The sequence below is a fragment of the Lethenteron reissneri genome, chromosome 64, assembly GCF_015708825.2.
Source record: "Lethenteron reissneri isolate LAM-NWPU_2019-01 chromosome 64, ASM1570882v1, whole genome shotgun sequence".
In the NCBI taxonomy this organism is placed as follows: Eukaryota; Metazoa; Chordata; class Hyperoartia; order Petromyzontiformes; family Petromyzontidae; genus Lethenteron; species Lethenteron reissneri.
In genome coordinates this window covers 3,047,056-3,064,271 of record NC_083842.1, presented here as the reverse complement: position 1 = coordinate 3,064,271, position 17,216 = coordinate 3,047,056, and the positions used below count along the sequence as shown (strand labels likewise).

The window sequence follows — 17,216 nt, the reverse complement described above, 5'->3', positions numbered from 1 at the left end:
CCGTGGCCTCTCTGTTGAGTGACCCTCTGGGTCCCGTGGCCTCTCTGCTGAGTGACCCTCTGGGTCCCGTGGCCTCTGGAGAGTGGCCCCCAGGGCCCCGTGGCCTCTCTGCTGAGTGACCCTCTGGGCCCCGTGGCCTCTCTACTGAGTGGCCCCAGGGCCCCGTGGCCTCTCTACTGAGTGACCCTCTGGGCCCCGTGGCCTCTCTGTTGAGTGACCCTCTGGGTCCCGTGGCCTCTCTGTTGAGTGACCCTCTGGGCCCCGTGGCCTCTCTACTGAGTGACCCTCTGGGTCCCGTGGCCTCTCTGTTGAGTGACCCTCTGGGTCCCGTGGCCTCTCTGTTGAGTGACCCTCTGGGTCCCGTGGCCTCTCTGTTGAGTGACCCTCTGGGCCCCGTGGCCTCTCTACTGAGTGACCCTCTGGGTCCCGTGGCCTCTCTACTGAGTGACCCTCTGGGCCCCGTGGCCTCTCTGTTGAGTGACCCTCTGGGCCCCGTGGCCTCTCTGTTGAGTGACCCTCTGGGTCCCGTGGCCTCTCTACTGAGTGACCCTCTGGGCCCCGTGGCCTCTCTGTTGAGTGACCCTCTGGGCCCCGTGGCCTCTCTGTTGAGTGACCCTCTGGGCCCCGTGGCCTCTCTACTGAGTGACCCTCTGGGCCCCGTGGCCTCTCTACTGAGTGACCCTCTGGGCCCCGTGGCCTCTCTACTGAGTGACCCTCTGGGCCCCGTGGCCTCTCTACTGAGTGACCCTCTGGGCCCCGTGGCCTCTCTACTGAGTGACCCTCTGGGCCCCGTGGCCTCTCTGTTGAGTGACCCTCTGGGCCCCGTGGCCTCTCTGCTGAGTGGCCCCAGGGCCCCGTGGCCTCTCTACTGAGTGACCCTCTGGGCCCCGTGGCCTCTCTGTTGAGTGACCCTCTGGGTCCCGTGGCCTCTGGAGAGTGGCCCCCAGGGCCCCGTGGCCTCTCTGCTGAGTGACCCTCTGGGTCCCGTGGCCTCTCTACTGAGTGACCCTCTGGGCCCCGTGGCCTCTCTACTGAGTGACCCTCTGGGCACCGTGGCCTCTCTGCTGAGTGACCCTCTGGGTCCCGTGGCCTCTCTACTGAGTGACCCTCTGGGCCCCGTGGCCTCTCTGCTGAGTGACCCTCTGGGCACCGTGCCCTCTCATGAGTGGCCCTCAGGACCCCGTGGCCTCTCGTGAGTGGCCCCCAGGGCCCCGTGGCCTCTCGTGAGTGGCCCTCTGGGCCCCATGGCCTCTCTGCTGAGTGACCCTCTGGGCACCGTGCCCTCTCATGAGTGGCCCCCAGGGCCCCGTGGCCTCTGGTGAGTGGCCCTCAGGACCCCGTGGCCTCTCGTGAGTGGCCCTCTGGGCCTCTCCGCTGAGTGGACCTGTGGGTCCCGTGGCCTCTCCAGTGCCAGGGGAATGAATCACACACAGCGGCACTGCTAAAGTAAGAAACGCGTTTAATGGAGACGTTGTCCGTACATCAATCTCTGTGACAGCCGCACGAACACAGTGGGAGTGACGCGGTGACTGACCATGACAGTGAATGCCGTGCGTGTGTGGGCAGGCACAAAGACAAAGGTCCCCCGTGTAGCCCACACAGACTGTTGAGGCAGCATCTTTAAGCGAGTGCCTACGAAGGCCGTCACGGCGCGGCACCTACGAGGAAATGTTGTGGGCGGAACCGCGCCCGGCCTGTGACCACCTTTGTCTCTCCCTGTTGCTGAGGTTTACAAGCCCCAGCAGGTACTCATTTAAGGCTGAGTCGACCCAGGGGAGGCTCAGTACCGGTTCGGATATTCGTCACTGATGTTGGCCGTGAGCAGTAATCGAACTTGGGTGGACGGGTTCGTAGCGCAGTGCGTTAACCGATGCACGACTACTCCCCACACACACATGTATATACACAAAAACACACAGAGAGACACAGCGAGAACAGCACAGTAGAATATTTATACGTTTTACAAAAAGCACTTCATATTTTATTGGTTTGGTTTTTGAAAGTTTTTTGTTATGCGGTAAAAAAAACCTTAATTTTAATTCATCGTCACATGGAACAACATTGGTAGATTGAAAAGTCTTGCGGTTCAACACAGGCGTGGCTGTGACTCGTTATGAACAGACAGGGTCCTTGCCTACAAACATCTGGCAGTTCACCAGCACTGGTTCAAACAACCCTGAATGTGCTGATGAGACACGCAGTGTTTAAACCTGTCTGAACGTTATTTCGTACTGGATCAATGCCACTGAAATGATCGACTCTCGGAAGGCAGCGTGGCTGATGGGATTTGTAAAAACTACTTTTAATGTTTATGTGGAGGGAAACATATGTTAAGGAGGCAAATTTTCTACAGAGTTATTGGGTTACTTATATTCTCCACAACAACATCTGAAAAATCAGAGAAGTATGCCACTAACCAGACACTAGCCAGCCAGACACTCACCCTAAGCCCGATGTCTAACCCGATCTACACAACCGATCTCCTCAACGCCCCCCCCGCCCCATGGGGAGTTCATAGTTCACAGGATGGACTCCGAGTCGGTGTCTTCTGACGAGTCGATGACCACGACGACGTCATCATCGTCATCATCACCATTCATGTCGATGACGACGCACGCGTCCGCTCGCTCGCCGCCTCTCGTCGTCCGGTCCTCGCACTCGTCCACAGCCTCCCCCGCTCCTCTGCCTCCTCCCGCTACCCCAGCAGCCCCCGCTGCCCGTGAGGTGCGGATGCTGGTGGTGCTGCCGCTGCTATTCCCCACGCCGCAGCGCGACCTCCAGTACTCGCGGCGCAGTGTGGCCGCGCGGCACGAGCGTGACCGGGGATCGCGGGGGCTCGCCGGCAGCCACGTCCCAGTGCACTGCACCGCCACCGCTGTCACCGCCGCCGCCATCGCCGCCGCTATGGCGGCCGTGCCGGGGGTAGGTGGCCGCTCGGCGGGGCAGTTTGACCCCTGGGATCACCGCGCCATTGCGCTGCATCGCGACGTGGGGCAGCCTCATGCTCTTCAACTCCACGATCCGTTGTCCCTGCGGAGTTGTAATAATGATTGTATAGCGATATAGAGAGAGAGATATACACAGTGTATCAGACTACACGTGCTGGTCCGATATGTTCGAGGGGACGGGTTCACCGATCACGTCTCTCCAACGCCTTGCGAGTAGCGACCTTACCTTTAGCTTTATTATAATACTATAATAATGATATTATTTGGGTCTTTCGGTAAAGTCACGTAGATAGGTTCAAAGAAAACTATGACGTTTCGATCGCAACACAAGCGCTCGTCATCAGGAAGAGGCAGTTAGCTTCTAAAGGTAAACTGTTTATTAAGGTTTGAAATGAGCATAGCCCAAATGTCAGCAGCCAATGTATATAAGTGGTGGGCAGCGACCGCGACAGTGGTGGGTTTTTCCACCAATCAAAGGGCTGCCCAGTGAAAATTTGCATGATAATGTAAGATCATTGAGCAGCCTCCACGGCGGGCGCCCTGATGTGGCTATGTTAACGTGAGAGATTAGCATGTTAATAGAAGATTACACAGCAAAAACCTCGAGCTCAGTGAGCGAGGTGGCTGTGTTAGGGTGCTACATTTTACCTGTTAATGTAAAATCTATCTACGTGATTTTACCGAAAGACCCAAAGAATGTTAATTCCTGGAGTCACTGAAAGCTTTAAGTCAAGATTTAACCGCCTCTACGAGGAGGGTTTCCACACAATCTATTAGATATTTAACAAACTTCGAGACAAGAAGGCTCATCTGATCGAGTCGCTCACATTCCTGAAGAGATGCTGCGAAACTAAGGTAATACCGATCGCCTTTACATTGACATCTGCTGCTGTGACTTCTCACAATGCTAAACGGATCTTGTTCAGGGCCAGCTTAGCTCTGATCTCAGAAAGAATAAGATTTCTCCGATTTGAAGTACATAATTTAGACAAGACTCTCTTGAAATCACACTTAACATTGGCGGAAAAAATGTCTACATCTGATTGGGAACCTGTAGATAACACGACAGCCTCTTCAGTCAGCTAAATGCAAAGATAACCTGATTTCCAAGTTCAACCTCTTTTCCAAGAAGAAGCCAGATCCACACGTTAAAAAGTTAGACGTTGAAAAGATTGTTATCAATCAGAGTAACAGTCTAATTTCTGACAGCCTAATGTCCGTTCTAGATAAAGGGTGGAATTTTGCAGTCCCTAAACACATCCCAGTTGAATATTTTATTGGCCAGGTTTACGTAGCCCTTATGGGTTTAGGACACATTACTGCAGACGTGGCAAGATCAGAAGTCGCTGTAATCTTCAAAAACGCTTAGGCACCTATTAGCAACATCAGTAAGGATGAGCGCTTTGAGTTTTCTCAATTAAAAAAGAGAGATGAAATAGTCATCTTCTCAGCTGACAAGGGCAGTGCCACAGTCATCATGGACAAAACCACATACAATAACAAAATTCAGGACCTACTTAATGATGGTAGCTATACAAAATTTTAAGAAATCCCACCAACAACCTCGTTACGAAAACCAACAAGATCATCACCGATTTGACATCTTTAATTGAACCAACCAAGCGGTTTTCTTAAAACCCTCTGCTGCTAGACCACTCTTTATGGATTTACCAAAAATCCATAAATAGGGTACACTCCTTCGTCCTATCGTCTCCACCATTGACTCATCCACCTACAAACTGGCCCGATTTCTGTCTGAGACCTTACAACCATTAACTGGTAAGACCACCTCAGCTGTACTTAACTCAGCTCACTTGGTATCGTTAATTAAGGACATCTCACTAGATTTGCTCGTTAGTTTTCATGTAGTCTCTTTGTTTACCAAAGTTCCTGTGCCTGACACCATTGTAATCATTGAAGGTTTGGTCCAACATGGACTGAATGCTGATGTACCAGCCAAGGTGAGACACTGCCTCAACAATACTTACTTCACCTGGAATGGTACATTATACAAACAAGTTGATGGTACCCCAATGGGTTCTCCCTTATCTCTAGTTGTAGCCAATGTTTTCATGGAAATTTTTGAGACAGATGCCATCCAGGCATCCACTCTATGTCCATCCTTGTGGAAGAGGTACGTAGATGACACGTTTGTCATATGGCCACATGGCCGACCAGCTCTGAACCAATTCCTCAACCACATCAGCTCCATAAACCCAGCCATCAAATTCACCATGGAGGTGGAAAAGGATGGCAAGCTACCATTCTTGGATGTTTTAATCGAAAGGAGACCAGATGGCTCAATGGAACACTGTCTACAGGAAGGCCACCCATACGGATGCATATCTTAACCTGACTCCCACCACCATCCTTCCCAGAAGAATTCCCTCTACACCACCATAGAGCTCGATGTATTTCCGACCATCATCACCTAGCCAGTGAACTGGAAGACGTACACTAAGCTCTCAAGATGAATGGGTATTTAGACTACACAATCCGTAAAGCTATCACCCCAACCGTTGGGAAAGAACCATCTGAGGATCCAATTAAAACCATCACCTTGTCATACACAGCAGGGGTCACTAAAAAGAGTTCCAAAATCATGAGCAAACACAAGATCCAGGTTCGATTTAACACAGCATATAAAATTTGTGATCTGATCCCATCTGTGAAGGATGTGATCCCTGACATGCAATACCCTGGCGTCTACAAACTAAGCCGTGTCTGCGGCAGTAGTTACATTGGGGAAACTAAGCGACATGTCTCGGACCGTGTTCGTGAACATAAGGCAGATCTGAAACATGGTAGGACCAATACCTCGGCCGTGGCTGATCATTGTTTAATGCGGTGGGCACGCACGAAATGTATTTCTCTTAGACGAAGGAACTCTGCAAACCCACTGGCTATCAACAAATATTCGTTCAGGAAGCCATCCATATATATAGAAACAGACACAATTTCAATCGAGAAGATGGGTATAAACTGAGCAATCATTGGAAGGACATTATTAACCGGTTCAAGTCAAAACTGACTGTGATGTTGCCATCCTACCACCTTCCGATGCTAGTTGTTATTTTCGTGACTGCAGGGATCCATACTCTTTGGTTCTTTCAGTAAAGGCACGTAGGTATTAAATAAAATAAATTAAATCACAACGTTTCGATTGCAACACAAGCAATCATCAGGTGGGAAAACCACAGCAAGAATTTTTTGTTGCTGAAGTGGGAGAGAGAGTTGCCGTGGTAAGAGATAATATAGGTAAGAAAGGGGGGAGGAGCAAGGTGGAGAGGAGAGGGGTGGGGGTGTGGAGTAGGGGGATGGGTAGCGCTGCGTGGGCGCGAGGAGGAGTACGTGAGGCCAGTTGGGGGGGGGGGGTGTAGGCGGGCTGGCTGGGAGTGGGAGGGCCGAGAGAGCTGGGGATGTGGAGGAGAGGTTAACTCGGAAAATTTACCCGTAAAAACAAAGTTTTTCACTATAAATCCTTTATATGCGTGGCAGGCGAACTTCATATAAAGGATTTAAAAATATATTCGCCTGTGGAGGACGCGGGGATCGATCCCGCGACCTTTGGCATGGGAAGCGAGGGCGCTACCAACTGCGCTACTCCGCCACGGCCTGTGGAGGGGTTACGCTCTGGGCTCTTACACTCTGACGTTCAGCCAAAGCCATGAATGCGTTCTATTTTAATATATGTAAAAATAATTTTTTTGCCTAAAAAGTGTAAAATTTTGGGACATTTTTTTTCACGAACAATAATTGTCTCGGCACAACGAGTCTGTGTGGAAAATGTCAGCTCGATTGGATCACGGGAAGTGGGTTAAAAAACGACCGAAAGATTTGCACGGTCCTAAGCAAGCACGCAAGCAAGCAAGCAAGCGAACTTAATATAAAGGATTTAAAAATAGAGTAGTCGTACCCGGCAGATATGATAGACAACAACCGCTACAAAGCAGTTATGGTTTTACCTGTTTAATAACAAAGGTTTGTTCATGAAGCCATCCAGATATATAAACATAGACATAACTTCAACCGAGAAGATGGATACGAATTGAGAAATCTTGGAAGGATGTTATTAACCAGGTAAAACCCGGGTACGACTACTCTATTTTTAAATCCTTTATATTAAGTTCGCTTGCTTGCTTGCTTGCGTGCTTGCTTGCTTGCTTACGACCGTGCAAACCTTTCGGTCGTTTTTTAACCCACTTCCCGTGATCCAATCGAGTTGACATTTTGCACACAGACTCGTTGTGCGAGACAATTAATGTTCGTGAAATTTTTCCAAAATTTTACACTGTTTAGGGAAAACAAATTAAATATTTAATTACCAATTGTTTAATACTGCAGACAATCATCTGACCCATAGGTGGCAGCCATCTCAAGCTAGAGGACAAGAGGACTCTAGCCGCCACGCATATAAAGGATTTAGAGTGAAAAACTTTGTTTTTACGGGTTATACTTATTCAAGTTAACCTCTCCTCCGCATCACCAGCTCTCTCGGCCTACCACTCCCAGCCCCGCCTACCCCCCCCCCCCCCAGCCTCACGTACTCCTCCTCGCGTCCACACAGCGCTACCCCACACCCCCACCCCTCCTTCCCCGCCCCCTTGCTCCTCCCCCCTTTCTTACCTATACTACCTCTTACTACGGCAACTCTCTCTCCCTCTTCAGCAAAAAAATATTGCTGTGGTTTTCCCACCTGATGATGATTGCTTGTGTTGCAATCGACACGTCGTGATAAAAAAAAATAATCACCTACGTGACTTTACCGAAAGAACCAAAGAGTATGGATTCTTGCAGTCACGAAAACTTCAAATCCAGAATTAGTCGATTTAATTTATTGTGTTTTATATCTACGTGACTTTACCGAAAGAACCAAAGAGTAGGTAGAATTTCTCACCCTAACCACAGCCACCTCGCTCACCGAGCTCGAAGTGTTTGCTTTGCGATCTTCCATTAACATGCTAATCTCTCACGTTAACATAGACACCTCAGGGCGCTTGCCGTGGAGCCTGCTCAAAGATCTTACATTGTCATGCTAATTTTTACTGGGTAGCCCTTTGATTGGTGGACAAACCCACCACCGTCGTGGTCGCTGCCCCCCACTTACATTTAACATTGGCTGCTGACATTTGGGCTACGCTCATTTCAAACCTTTATAAACATTTTACCTTTAGAAGCTAACCCCCTCTTACTGATCACGAACGCTTGTGTTGCGATAGAAAAGTCGTAATTTTTTGTTATTTTCTTTGAACCTATCTACGTGACTTTACCAAAAGACCCTAAGAATATGAATTAAGTCATTATCGATTTTGAATGTAAAAATTCAGTGACTGTCTGCTCGAATTAACATTGAGGCATTGGTGCTCATCTCTTGTTTGAAGCCTTGCAGAACCAGTGGTGGAAATTCCATATTCCTCTGGCGGGGGTAAGGGGGGTGGTGCAAGTCTCTCCATAGCACAACCACTGTTGACTTCCCCACAAAGTGGTGCAAATTTTATGGACCCCGGAGGGAGGGATGATGATGTGCTGAGTCAACCCCACCCCCCCAAACCAGTGATCTGAACTCACGACCTTCTGATCGCTGTGAGCCGCTCGCTCCACCGCTGGGCACCCCAACCGTCACCGTCGTGAGAGGTGACAATGGCTTTGGGGGGGAGGGCTTCATCCAGCAGTAGATAGACCATGGCTGATGGTGATGCTGATGGACTCACCCCGTCCAGCTGTTGGAACTCCTTGCGGCAGATGTGAGATATGATCCCGGCTCCCAGGGAGTCACCCAGAACATTCACCATAGTCCGGAACCGGTCCCTGCAGCCAGAGACAAAGACCCGCACACACAGACACATGCACGGACACGAGGTTAGATGGACACGCTGAGAGATGGACAGAGTGCAGGTTAGATGGACAGACAGATGGAAACACATGATAAGCGCGTGTCTCTGTATCTCTCCGCTAGTCTATTGTGTGTGCTTGTCTCTGTGTGGTAGGCGTGTGTGGTTATTGTCGTCTGCCAGTCATGTCAGTCAACCCATGACAGCTGAGTCTGTCCCATGGCCTCTTGTCAACTAGGAGCCTTCCACACTTCCACACTTTACTGGCCTCGAAGTGCACCTAGCCTGACACAAGCGCCGCAGTGATGTCACCAGCTGAATGGCGGCCATTGGTATCGTCGCCCGCCAGGACGGGACGACAGCCGCACGACCCCCCCGGCACTTGCCCCTACAGACCGTGTGGGCTACAAGGGGGAGCTTTGCCTTGCGTGCGTGTGTACCCACAGCGCCCAGTCGACGGCGACGATGAGGGAGATGTCCTCGCTGGGCAGCCCCACGGACGTGAGCACGATGGCCATCGTGACGAGGCCCGACTGTGGAATCCCGGCGGCGCCGATGCTGGCTGCCGTGGCCGTGATGCTGACGAGTCCCGAGGAGATGCACGCAGAGGCACGGAATATTATGTAGAGACTCTCATGGTCACACACACGCACGGCTACTGTTTTATTATTATTTCGCTTGTTTATCCAGGTAGCATGAAGAAAGATTCAACTCTTCACAGGAGGGTCCTGCCAAGTTTTTGTGATGGGGGTGATGAGTGCTGCTGCTGCTGCGTGATAGTAATTGACTAATTTTCAAATTTGGACCGTGATGCTGACATACTATGGCCTTCGCTTGCGAATGGCGTCATGCATCCTTAACGTTCTTACCGCGAGTGAATCGGATGGTGCGTCGTAGTAATTTTTTTTATAAATACAGCACCACCACCACCGCAGTCTTAATCAGGACAGCCACCACATTCGATCCGCGAACCTCTGCAAGTGGCAAACGCCACTCTACCGCTGGGTCACGGCATCCCCGGCGCAGGTTGCAGGGTTTGGCAGGGAGGAGGATGAGGAGGAGGCACCTGATGGTGACGAGTTGGCCGAGGTCCAGCTCGTAGCCGTTGACCTGGGCGATGAAGATGGCCGCCACGGCCTCGTATAGTGCAGTGCCGTCCATGTTGATGGTGGCCCCCACCGGCAGCACGAAGCGTGCGATGCGACGGTCGATGTGGTTGTTCTCCAGCAGGCAGCGGAACGTGATGGGCAGCGTCGCCGAGCTACCATCACGACAACAGCGACAACAACGACGACAACGGTCACACGACGGAGACAACGACGTTGGGCTCCCGTGGCGGCCCCGTCGGGCTGGCCATCCGGCTATCGGCCATGGCGGCGAGGCCGGCGGGCACCTGGAGGAGGTGGCGAGCGCAATGAGCAGGGCCTGCAGCATGCCACGCACGAAGGCCACGGGGTTGCGGCGAGTGACGGCGCAGTAGATGCAGGGCAGCACGACAAGGCCGTGCAGCACCAGCCCCGCCACCACCGTGGCCGAGTAGAGGCCCAGGCGCCGGCCCAGCTGGGATGGGTCGTCCATCTCCAGCACCTTGGCGGCCACCAGGAACACGATGCCCAGCGGGAAGTACCTGGGGAGACCGGGCGGACGGGAGGCCAGAGAGGTTGTGGTGGTGCAAGGAGGAGGAGTGGGTTCATTGTGGTGGTGGTGCTGTTGGTAAAGGAATAGTGGCATTGGTAGTATTGGTAGTGCGTGAGTGTCATTGGTGGTACTGGTGGTGTTGCTAGTGTGTGCCGGTGGTGAGACCCACCACACAGTGACGGATACAATGCGCAGCACAGCCTCGTTGAGACACTGGCAGAACGTGACAAGCGGCAAGCCGTTGTGTCCCATCTTGCCGAGCATCACCCCTAGAGCACACGTCGCGAGCGCCAGCACACAGCCACGTCACCCGCATTGCCCACCCAACTGGAAACGGCAGACCAACGTTGTGCGTTGGCAAGGGCGATTCAACCTCCCCACAACCAGGACGTCAACTCGCGTCGTTCCGATTGCGTTTCTGCTCAAACGCATTTCTCCCCATTGCTGTGCCTGCCTCAGTCCGCTTCAGCTTTCCAGGAGCATTGTTATCGATAAAGAACACGAATCCGTGGACAATTCACCTCCTTCACACATCTGTCCTTCCACATGAAGTATTTTATTTACACATCCCATCGACCAAACGGCATTCTGGGAGTGCATCATATTAGCAGCATTGGTTCAACTCTTGTCGGCAGAGTGGGGCTTGCTTGCACCATCGCTGGTGAACTGCACAGACGGTTACAGGTCAGAAAGGACATGGCTTCTAGTTCCACGCAAAGCCATTGTAACACGAGATAACACTGTCACCAGGTAACACCGTCACGAGGCAATACGAGGTAACACCGTCACGAGGTTACATTGTCTACGTCGGAATGGAAGCCGCACCCATGGTGGCTGAAAAGATGACGATTCCCAGGACGTTCATTCCCGCGCTGGTGCCCGGGACGCTCCGGTAATACACGCGGGGCGGCAGCGTAACCATCTCCACCAGCACCCTCTCCGTGGCAATGCCGCCTCCACCGCCGCTGCCGCCGTCGTCACCATCCCCGTCACCATCGTCGTCATCATCCTCCGCCACGACGTGAAACACGAAGTGCGGTCGGCCTTCAATCGTCTCCACCTCATCGCCCGCTCTGGATGAAGAGTAAAGAGAACCAATGGTTTCGTGTGGCTGGAGTGTGTTATTACTATTATAAGTATTCCTCTACGACGCTTGATTAACGACAAAAGTCTCTAAACTCCTTTTCAGGAGGGTCCTGCCAAACGTGGCAATGATGCTCTTGACGTCTCTCATCCCAATCGAGGAACTTCTCGGCATCGGGAAGTTTGGCCAACGGCGGTAACATTGTGTGGCTTTGTTTTTTAGCTACGGGAGGCAACCAGAGAACCACACACTGGCACACATAGACAAAGATCCCCCGTATTGCATTCAACAGACTCTGAGGGCAAGTGCTGTTTGCGAGCACCTATGAAAGCCGAAACGGCACATGAGGGGGTGGGTGGCCAGCACCACAACCGGCGCCTTTGTCTCCATAGTGGAGATGTTTACACTACACCAGCTACTCATTTGAGGATGCGTCGACCTAGGGGAGAACCACGCTCACACAGTTGACTTTACTCACCCGTGTCTGGCCGGGTGCTCCTGCTGCTGCTGCTGGCTATGCTGTCGCTGCTGTCGCTGCTGCTGGTGTTGCTGGTGCTGTGAGGGGGCTGGTCGCTTAGTTGGAGCCCATTTGCTACGACCACCACCTCTACCAGCACCTCCACCACTCGTGATGTTGGGAGGCAGGGTGGTGCCTGTTGACGACGTGATGGGTGACACGAGGTGCGGAGTCTCGTTTCGCGGCTTCACCACGGAAACCATATTGGTGCGGTACTGAGAAAACAGATCATCGTCGCCCTCATCATCGTCATCGGCCGTGATCTATCCACTGCTGGATGAAGGCCTTCCCAATCCGCCAACACGGGCTGATTTCGTGGCTCCATCTCCGCGGAGAGATCTGTGTGGAGAGATCTGTGTGGGTCTCACCTGCTGGAACGTTGCCTCCACGAGGTTGGCTGGAAACATGTTTCTGCAACGAGAGTGCGGTGACATTGGAAAAGTCGCTCAACAGCAGCAACAGCAGCAACAAGTGAACCGGCGGTCATAATCTCTCGGCGGAACAAGTGGAGAGTGTGGAGGGTCGGCGTGTCGTGGCCGGCGCAGGCCCCGTGGCCACCGTATGAGGTCGAGCAGGGCGTCCGCCGAGCTTGGCAGGCTGCGGCCTCCCTGGTCGCGGCCGTCGCGCTGCGCCGCGCTGCCCGGGTGCACGGCGCACGCCAGCACGATGCCGATGACCACGGCGAGCAGCGTGGTGCTCAGATAGTAGGAGACCGTCACCAGGCCCAGGCGGGCGCACGTCTTGCTGTCCAGGGCGGCCAGGCCAGAGATGAGGCTGCAGGCACAGCACGGTTTTAAATGACAGAGTTTCGTTTAAACGTAAAAACAAAACATCAAACGGAGAGTTGGCGACAGCAGTGCAGGGGTCTGTGGGCCGAGTGCTCTCTCTGCTCCGTCCTGTGAGTCGCATTCAGGTGTACCACCTGGCATCGTGCCATTGGCGATCGTCATAGTACTCCGCCACCTGCGTCTTCGCGTAGAGTTACACTGCACTTAATCCCACGGCTCAGGGAATATGGGTCAAAAGGCCCCTGTTCCGAGCCCCGAGTGGAACGGAGGAGACCTGGGGACGTCGCTAATTCCAGCCCAAGGCAACGCGGCCGCAGCGTAATGCACTAAACGCTTTGATGCGCCTCTCCGCCCTGTCAGAGGGCCGTCGCTTGAAACGGTTTTGCCAAGTTCAGAGTCTAAGAGTTAAAGTGAGTTCCTGCTCTACTGAGCAACATCGACGCATTGGTGCTCATGTTTCGTTTACGGCCCTGAGCCAATGGTGGAACTTCCACATTTCTATGACGGGGGCGAGTATATCCATAGGACAACCACTTCATCTTCGCCACAAAATGGTACTCATTGTATCAACCCCGGAGGGGTGATGGTAAGAGTCAACCCTTCCCAGGATATGAACTCGCTAACCACTGCACCACCGCTCATCACAACACGCATACACACAGGTGTCCCGTACCTGGATGTGACGAGGGGTAGGATGAGCATCTTGAGCATGCGCATGAGCAGCTCACCCGGGAAAGCCAGGTACTGGATCTCCTGCAGGGCAGACGACCAGGCGCTTTACAGAGCACAGCACACCAGAGACTCACCATCGGGCCAAACGAATCCAAAGGTTAACACGGAGGAGCTTTGCGCAACTGATATGATTTGTAATTCATAATTGGGTGAAGCCATTTCATGCCCAAATGTGTGTCGTAGGCCTTACATCACACGACACAGCCGAACGCATGTTCACTTGTCACGTGGTGTACAAGCAGTTAATGCACTGATTGTTGTTGTAGCTCAGATCAGCGCCGATGAGTTGGAGAACAAATCTCAGGGCCTACATTGAGCAGCGATTTGATTCACGACGTTTGGCTTGAAACTGCGGCAGGTGTCTTCAGAACAAGGTGCAGGAAGTCAAAGTAAATTTGGGGTCAAATATTCTGACTTCCTCGACGTTATGTTGACGATTCTTGGCGTGACTGGCTTACACGGCCAAGGCACGTGTGCCTCATCTGCAGACACCTGCACACGAAGTGAACACACCTATCACACGCCTCGCACACACCTCGTATTGTTAATTTTAGTTTAATGTCACGTCTTCGCTGATGCAATTCGCAGTCTCATAGTCGCTGACGAACCACGGACACGCGGGAAGGCAGACAGGCGGTGAGTCGGCACTAACAACTGCCCAGGTTCTGCAGTCCCCTATATATTGAGACGTTTTCAGACAATGAGTTGAGACATTTGGGAGTAAACCGGAGCACCTGGAGAAACCCCGTGCCTGCGAGCGGGCAACATTATTGACATGTGTCACATACACACACACACATCTCTTGACAGGTGTCACACACACACACATCTCTTGACAGGTGTCACACACACACACATCTCTTGACAGGTGTCACACACACACCTCTGCACAGGTATCACACACATAGACACACACCTGTCGACAGGTATCACACACGCAGACTCACACCGACTTCGCAGGCGTGTGGCGCGCGTGCTGGGAGCTCGTCACCTGCTGGGAGAGCTGCTTGGCTCGCAGCAGGAAGCCCAGGAGGCAGCCCACGATCACCGACATAACGGAGAGGATGAGCAGCAGGTTCTGCAGCACGGACGCCTTGACGCGGAGCCACGCTGTGCTGCTCGTCGCTGCGCACGCCATCCTGCTGTGCCTGCCGGTGAGTGGTAGTGGTGGTGAGTGGTGGTGATACTGATGGTGCTACGGGTGAGTGGTGTGGATAGTGATGGTACTACGGGTGAGTGGTGTATGTGAGAGTGGAGGTGACACTGCCTGAGCTGGTGGTGAGTGGTGGTGATAGTGATGGTCCTACCGGTTAGTGGTGGTGATGCTGTTGGGGCTGGTGGCGGCGGTGAGTTGTGATGGTGGAGTTTACGACGGTCGGCACTGGCGGTGGTGGTGCTGATGCTGAGATGACTGCTGAGGCCCCTGGTGGTGGTGGTGCAGCTGATGGTTGTGTTCTGCTGGCGCTGCTGCTGCTGATGCAGGTCTCTACTCAGTCGTGTTTCCCACGCAGGTTCTTTACATCCTGCTGCTGGTGTTGATGTCGCCGCAGATCCAATATTAAGGTGTTGCCTGCTGCTGATGATAATGCTTCTGCTGATGACGCTGATATTCCTGCAGCTTACGATTTCAATGCCAGGTTAAGACACAAATTTATCGGCAAAACCGTGGCGATTTCCGCTTCCGAACAACAACGAAACGAACCAGGCGATCGCTGCCAGATTTTACTTTTCAAAAGTTGCACGGCATCTCGCAGTCCACCCTTGCTGGCTCGTTGGTTGGCATCAGCGAGGCTTCCACCAGCGCTCGGCGTCCCCCGCCAGCGCTGCGCATCCGCTCCACCGCCACTCGCTCCCCGTCAGCGTCCCTCGGCTGCCCCCCTGCTCTGTCACGAACCGGGCTCCATGCCTGACAGACACTCGAACCGGAGCAACAATCCACGGTGCCACTACGAAAACTGGTTAACAGAACAAAAAAAACCCAAACCGTTCGGTTACGCCATTTGCTGTTGACCCCCAGTTTCTGCGCGCAGGGTCCAGATGCGCAATGCGTAAAGCGGCCAGCGACAAACCGCACCGGTTGGTTTGGATTCAGTTAGGGCCTGGACCGCCGGCTGACGCGAGAAGGGCCGGGGAGGGCCACTCGCGAGCGCCGCGATTCTCCCATCCCCGACACCGCTCGCCAAAGGCTCAAAGCATTTGTCTGAGCCACTGCGTAGCAACAAATCCCCTCGGCTTTGCGAGACCCGGGAGTAATCTCGGGTAATCCGCGCGGCACGAACATCACCGAGAGGAGAAACGGGCGACCGTGTAATTGTCTAGGCCACCGCCTCCAAAGCAGTTGAATGATGTGGCTGAACCAACAAGCAACAGCGAAACAAACTCTTTCGAGTTGGTGGTCGAGACAAGGCTGAGAGGATTGTGCGTGCGGTGTGGTGGACGCGTGACGCGCGTAGGGGCAGGGCACATGGAGTGTCGCCTTGCTGCTGTTTCTGAGCAGCTCGCCTGCAAGTGTTGATAAATCTACACACCCACTCAGCCACTGACTCACCTACCCACTCATCCACTGGCTCACCTACCAATAAACCTACCCAGTTATCCACGACCTTACCCTTTAGCTCACCTACCCACCCACTTACCTATTCACCTGCCCACGCACCCGAAGAAACACCCACTCGCCCATATGTGATTATTTTTTAACACAGTTGCTTATCAAAGGGCCAAAACGTCAAGCGGTCAGCAACAAACAGTGCTGTTGAAGTGGTCATAGATAAGCGTTAACACGTTTCATGAATTAAGCACGGTTATTATTGTTGTAAGATCTTTGCGGGAAGAGATGACGATGATGGTGGGAAAGGGAATTCCAGAGTGGAGCAGTGCGAGGGAAGAAGCAGAAAGAGAAGTGAGTGACTTGCAATGTGGTGAGTGTGTGGGTGAGTGGGTAAGTGAGTGAGTCTTGCTCTGACCTGCAGTGTGGTGGTTGAAAACTGTGTGGATGAGACGATTCAGTGTCTGGTAACCCGAGGGAACAGCCGCCACTGCAGTCGCGATTAAAAAGTGATAAGGAGGCGATTGACCGCCAGTGAACCAACGAGTGCGGGACCATCAATGACCCCGAGTGCTGCTTCACTCTGGACCTTGTGTGGTGCAGCAATGCGGTGGGAGCCTGGCGCTGCACAACCAGATGTGACAGCAGCAGCGAGGGTCCGGTTCGTGCCGTCCATGGGAGCAATGATTGCTCGGCGTTGATTCGCTATCGCGTGAGCCCCACTCCATCCCGTGCGATGCCGTCAAGTGTCTCGGTTCGGGGCGTGGAGCGTTTCTCGTGCGAGTGATTTCCTGCTCCGCTAACGAGCACTAAGGCGTTGGGCCGATCGCGTCTCTCGCGCGCCTTGCGAGCGGGGATCTTGGCGCTTTCTCGTTGTTGAACATTCGACGTCGGAGTGATTCCTGCTGCTCGAATCCACATTGAGGCATCGGTGTTCATCTCCTGTTCACAGCCCTACAAAGCCAGGGGTGGAATGTATACGTTACTATGACGGGGGCGACTCTGTCTCGGCGACAACCACTACTGACCTACCCACAAAGTGGTACTTATGTTTAGGTGAACGTATAAGGTGCTAGGTAGGTGAATGTGTAGGTAGATAGATGTCATTGTATCGACAATGGAGGAATGATGTC

The 17,216-nt window shown here is 53.0% G+C and overlaps 1 protein-coding gene across 1 annotated transcript; it reads right to left on the bottom strand.

Moving 5' to 3' along the window:
* Positions 1-1,448: 1,448 nt before the first annotated feature.
* On the bottom strand, positions 1,449-16,711 carry LOC133359063 (excitatory amino acid transporter 5-like). The gene is given in 14 exon segments (XM_061577444.1): positions 1,449-2,861; positions 2,863-3,030; positions 8,660-8,756; positions 9,224-9,358; positions 9,846-10,040; positions 10,173-10,406; positions 10,587-10,686; positions 11,243-11,490; positions 11,980-12,233; positions 12,387-12,429; positions 12,577-12,792; positions 13,480-13,559; positions 14,530-14,686; positions 15,265-16,711. Coding segments are annotated over 13 exon segments (2,259 nt in total). The 5' UTR covers positions 14,677-14,686; positions 15,265-16,711; the 3' UTR covers positions 1,449-2,519.
* Positions 16,712-17,216: the final 505 nt, after the last annotated feature.